The 4,934-nt window shown below is 40.1% G+C and overlaps 1 protein-coding gene across 1 annotated transcript; it reads left to right on the forward strand.

Moving 5' to 3' along the window:
* The first annotated feature begins 1,268 nt into the window (after nt 1-1,268).
* On the forward strand, nt 1,269-2,204 carry LOC110167098 (olfactory receptor 11A1-like). The gene has a single exon (XM_020932402.2). It carries the CDS (start codon nt 1,269-1,271, stop codon nt 2,202-2,204), a length of 936 nt encoding a protein of 311 aa, XP_020788061.2.
* Nucleotides 2,205-4,934: the final 2,730 nt, after the last annotated feature.

The raw sequence follows: 4,934 nt of genomic DNA on the forward strand, positions 1-4,934 counted from the left end.
AACTTTAAAAAACTGAGTAAAAGTTACTCAGTAAATTCATGTCTGTTAATTGTGGTGGTAAGTACATTTTACTTAATACTGACAAGTGAATTGTACCTTATAATACAGCAGTAAAATTTTGTTAAAAAGTGCTAGTGCAAATTGTTCCGAAGATATTTTCTAGTAAATTTTACTTCTTTTTTTTTCATACAGTACATAACCTTTCATACACATATAAATGAGAAGCAACTATGAATTCATAAAGATAAAAAAATAAAATCTCAAAGGATGAATAATCAGTGGCGTGTGAGACACAGCGACGTCACAAATGTTTTAAAACCAGCTCGGCCAAGTTCAGAGTCAGAAACAACTGAAGATTTGACTTTACACTGGTCCATCTGGAGACAAAATAAAACCATGTACGACCAGAAAGATTTATAGAAGAACTAGTTCTACATTTAAAACCAAAGCAGATTTTGACAAACTTGAATTCCATTCATGTATTTTTGGTCTGTTTTTGGACTTTGTTATATTGCAATCAGTTGAAATGTGGTGTTTCTGAATATATAGAATTATAGATGATTTGATTTTGCTTTTCAAATGTAACTCTTTAGAAATTGTTAGAAAATCAAATGAATGACATGAGCCTGTTTCTTTGAGGAAGGCACTGTTTTCAACATTCAGTATCTAAAGAGAAAATGCATAACTAAAAGGGACTATTGTTCTTTTGGATTTTCAAACTCACTAGTTACAGGTACCGTGAACTAGATTAATATACTGTGTATTTTGAATCTTTGACAATACTTTTTTTTCATGGAATTCTGACTGACAGTTCTCTATTTCTCTTTTTTTTTCCATCTTTACAGCAGAGAATGTGAAAATACATTGAATACATTGAACTTTTAAGGAATGAGTCCTTAAAAGTCACTATTTTTGCCTGCTTTCAAGATGACAGTTCAAGATGTATGACTAACATTCTTCATCACATCAACTAAATTATTGTTTTTTCCAGTTTTCCTGAGCTTTCGAACATATTAACACACTTGTGAGAATAAAAGACGTTCGGTTAGTGTTAGGGTTAATAGATGCACATCGTACTGAAGTGTTTCAGGTTTACTATGTTCTGTAAATTCAGCTTTGTTTGATGTGTTTGGAGTTTAATCCTATGATGCTCGCTGTTGGCGAGTGTCTGCAACTATGAGTTTGAAGTGGGGTGTATACACGGCTGCTGTGTAGTGCTCTCATGGCTGTTTGTTACTCGCTTTTGTTGTGGTGTTGGACAGTTTGAAATGCCTGGGCCTCTGAACTCCACTTATCCGTATTACTTCATATTGTCGGCGTATGTTGATGTTGGTGAGGTCAGGTACCTGTTATTCCTGATCATTCTTTCTTTGTTTTTGTGTATCATCGGCGCCAACTCACTGCTCGTGTACGTGATTTGCATAAACCGAAGTCTGCACGAGCCCTTGTACATTTTCCTCTGCAGTTTGTTTGTGAATGACGTGTACGGCAGCAGTGCAGTGTTCCCGCTGCTTTTAACTCAGATTCTATCGGACATCCACCGAGTTCCTGTGTCTTTATGCCTCCTGCAAAACTTCTGCCTCTTCTCCTATGGGGCCATTGAGCTGTTGATCCTCGCTGTCATGTCGTATGACCGCTATCTTGCCATATGCTGCCCTCTAGAGTACCAAGCCCGCATGACGCCCAGCAGAATTTCATTTCTTCTCGCATTGACTTGGGTTTCCCCATGTATTTTTTGCATAATCATGACGTCTTTAAGTGCCACTTTACACCTTTGCAATAACGTCATTCAAAAAGTATACTGTGATAATCATTCCTTTACAAAGTCGGCTTGCTCTGACACTTCGCTCATCAATGCCTGGGGCCTCTTAATTACATCTCTGTTTGTCTTTGTGCCATTAAGTGTCATCTTGTACTCGTATGTGCTCATTTTAAAGGTGTGTTTCTCCGGCTCGGCTCAGACGCGACAAAAGGCCGTGAGCACGTGCGGTCCTCACATTGCGTCACTGTTGAACTTCTCCTTCGGGGCGTTTTTTGAGATCCTTCAGAGTCGCTTTGACATGAGCGGTGTGCCCAACATGCTGAGGGTCATTCTGTCGTTGTACTGGTTAACGTGCCAGCCACTGTTTAACCCCCTGCTGTACGGCCTCAACATGTCCAAGATCCGGATCATTTGTAAAAGTCTTTTCTTAAGTCATTTTTAAGATGCTTTTAATTCAGCAACAATTTTTGCTTTGCCATGTCCCTCAGTCTGGCATTAAAGGGCCCATCTTACTCTTTTTCCTGATCTATGTTGTAATGTTTTGTTTCATTCACACATGTTTAATGCACAAAGCTTTTCTTTCAAATACACCTTCGCTAGAATCATTTGGATGATTTCAGACCTGTCAGTCTCTACTGAACTAAAGTTTAAAGGAGCTGTTCACTTGAAATGACATGCATTTACAGAGCCCCACTAGGTTTAATTAATGCTTGGAACAATAATTTTAAGTTTGTATTACAATATTTGTTATGTGATTATAAGATAATTTGAGGTACTTCAGTATTTAGCCCTTGAGCAATAGTTTGGACACGGCCCTACACAGCAGTTCGACTAACATACTTTGTTTTAATCTGTCTTTTAAGGGTGACTAATGTAACATCTGTCCAGAAACTAGTACTTGGAAACTAGTATTAGTCTGATTCATTAGCTGGTTTCACTTCGTGTGAACCGTCTGACCTCGCAGCATTAGGATTTGTTTGCTCGATGGTAAGCATGTACTTTTTTATGTAACCAGTTGCTGCTATTTGGTCGTGACATATGTGATGCACCAAGTCCCATAGGAAGAACCACAATAACATCTTTCCCCTTGATAAAATTAACCAAACATTCTCTTTATTCTAACTTTCAGTCCTCGATCTCGTGAATCGTTGCCAGCACAGAATGTCTGTCTTTGTCTACGTCCATTTCGACCTCTTTGTTTACTGTTGTGCTGGACCACAAATGGACCCAGACAGGTGCAACGAGTTTGATGTCATAGCTTCACAGCTCTTCGCTGGTTGGCTGGTGTGAGGTCTACAACTTTTGGGGTTCTTGTGAACCATCTAGTGTATTCCAATTCCTGACCTAGTCTCTGGAGAGAAATGAAATTGGGCAGGGGCACTAGGTGGCGCCAGCCTGGCTAATATATGATATGATTGTGGCTAAATCTGATGCATTTACAGAAATGTTAATTAATGTACTCTGTCTCTGTTAAATAATTAAATAAATGAATAAACTCCATTTTCCATTCTATTCCATTTTCTTCCTGGATAAGCGGAAGAAAATGGAATAAACTCTTACCCAAACCATTTCTACACAACAAATGTTTACACACATCTTTGATTTTAGACATTTTGAGTCCCTACACGACTGGACTGAACAAAGGCTGCGCAGTCAAGAAATAAAGTGAAAACACTCTTCCATCTTGTGATGTCATGTGGTAGTACAGGAAATGCTCCACTGTGCTTTTAAACTCCGTACACCTTCACTAGAATCATTTGGATCATTTCAGATCTGTCGATCTCTACTGAACTAAAGGTAAAAGGAGCTGCTCTTGTAGCTCTCTGTGCACTCAGAAGGAGCGAGCAGACACAAACAGTCGGTCAGCCTGCAATATGCCGAAGCACAAATGCACATTTAACAATAACTTGTACAAGAAATTCCTGGCTTTCTGTCCCAACAAGTGGGAGGCCATGTGCACAGTGTGTAAGTAGCACATATGTTTTGTTTCCCAGTGGGGGATTCCAGGGACCTCAAAGCTCACCAGGACACTGAAAAACATTAAAAAGCTTTGCCAGGTGAGATTAGCTCAATGTGGATGACAAGGCCCCACCTCCCACCCCCACGTACGGTGTCCTGGTTTTGACAAACGGAAATATGGTGACCCTAGGCTGTGTCTGACAGAGCAAACACTGGAGTTGCGGCCTCACAGTCCCACGTTTTGGCTCTGGCACCTGCTTGGAGACACTGTACAACTCAGTGAGTGCATTTACATGCACACCTGTATCCAGGTTTTCGTCATGGTGCATGTATATGCATAACCCCGGCTGCTGCAACATAAAGAGCTGCACTAAACCTGCACACAAACCTGATCTCTGAAAACATGAACCATCTCCAACACAATATACGCAAACAACAGACTCACCATTGGCATCAACATCTCTCTGTCACAGAGAGAATGCCTATATCCCACTGAGTCGTGTCCTTTAGTCCGACAGAAGCTGACCGCATCAACACACAAGAGCTGTTGTTTACTTCGCTTAGTTTATGCAAATTAGCCATGTGATTTTAAGTTTCATTTCTGTGAGATTTGCACAAAGCTGCATTAAACACATTATAATGTCAAACAGGCTGATGTGGCTCTAGAGTGGTTATGGTTTATATATCGTAGAGGTTGAGTTTATTTATGGAGATTAGTAGTGCAGATAGCAATAATTATGGTGATAATTTTAAAATAAAAAAGTTCATGATTAATTGAAAATCGATCATTAATCCTCCTGGCGATCTATTAAGATAATTTAATTGAATGCCCACCCCTAGTTTGGAGTGAGTGAGAAACTTCTGAGGGACTGGAGGAAAGCAGGGATGGAGAACGCAGCTTCACGATAACCGGCAATTTTCCTGAAGTCACTGGATGGATGGACAAAGCCTGGACTTCAGTGACACCGAAACCATCCTGTCGGGATTCAGAAAGACCCGAATAATTCTAACTGGAACTGATGCTGAGTCTGACGACAGCGACACAGAAGAGGAAGCGTCGCTCTGTTTACCTCTGGAGGTCGTGGAGTTGCTCAGAAGTGACACCGAGGATGAAGAATTGAATGGATTTAGTGATGTTGGAGTGAGATGGAGAGTTTGTTAAACTTGTTCTGTTCTGTTGTTTATGTTATAGTTTATCTGAAGAACTGTTCGT

This window comes from Boleophthalmus pectinirostris, unplaced genomic scaffold, assembly GCF_026225935.1.
Source record: "Boleophthalmus pectinirostris isolate CB_2022bp ecotype Guang Dong unplaced genomic scaffold, ASM2622593v1 HiC_scaffold_9, whole genome shotgun sequence".
Taxonomy (NCBI): Eukaryota; Metazoa; Chordata; class Actinopteri; order Gobiiformes; family Gobiidae; genus Boleophthalmus; species Boleophthalmus pectinirostris.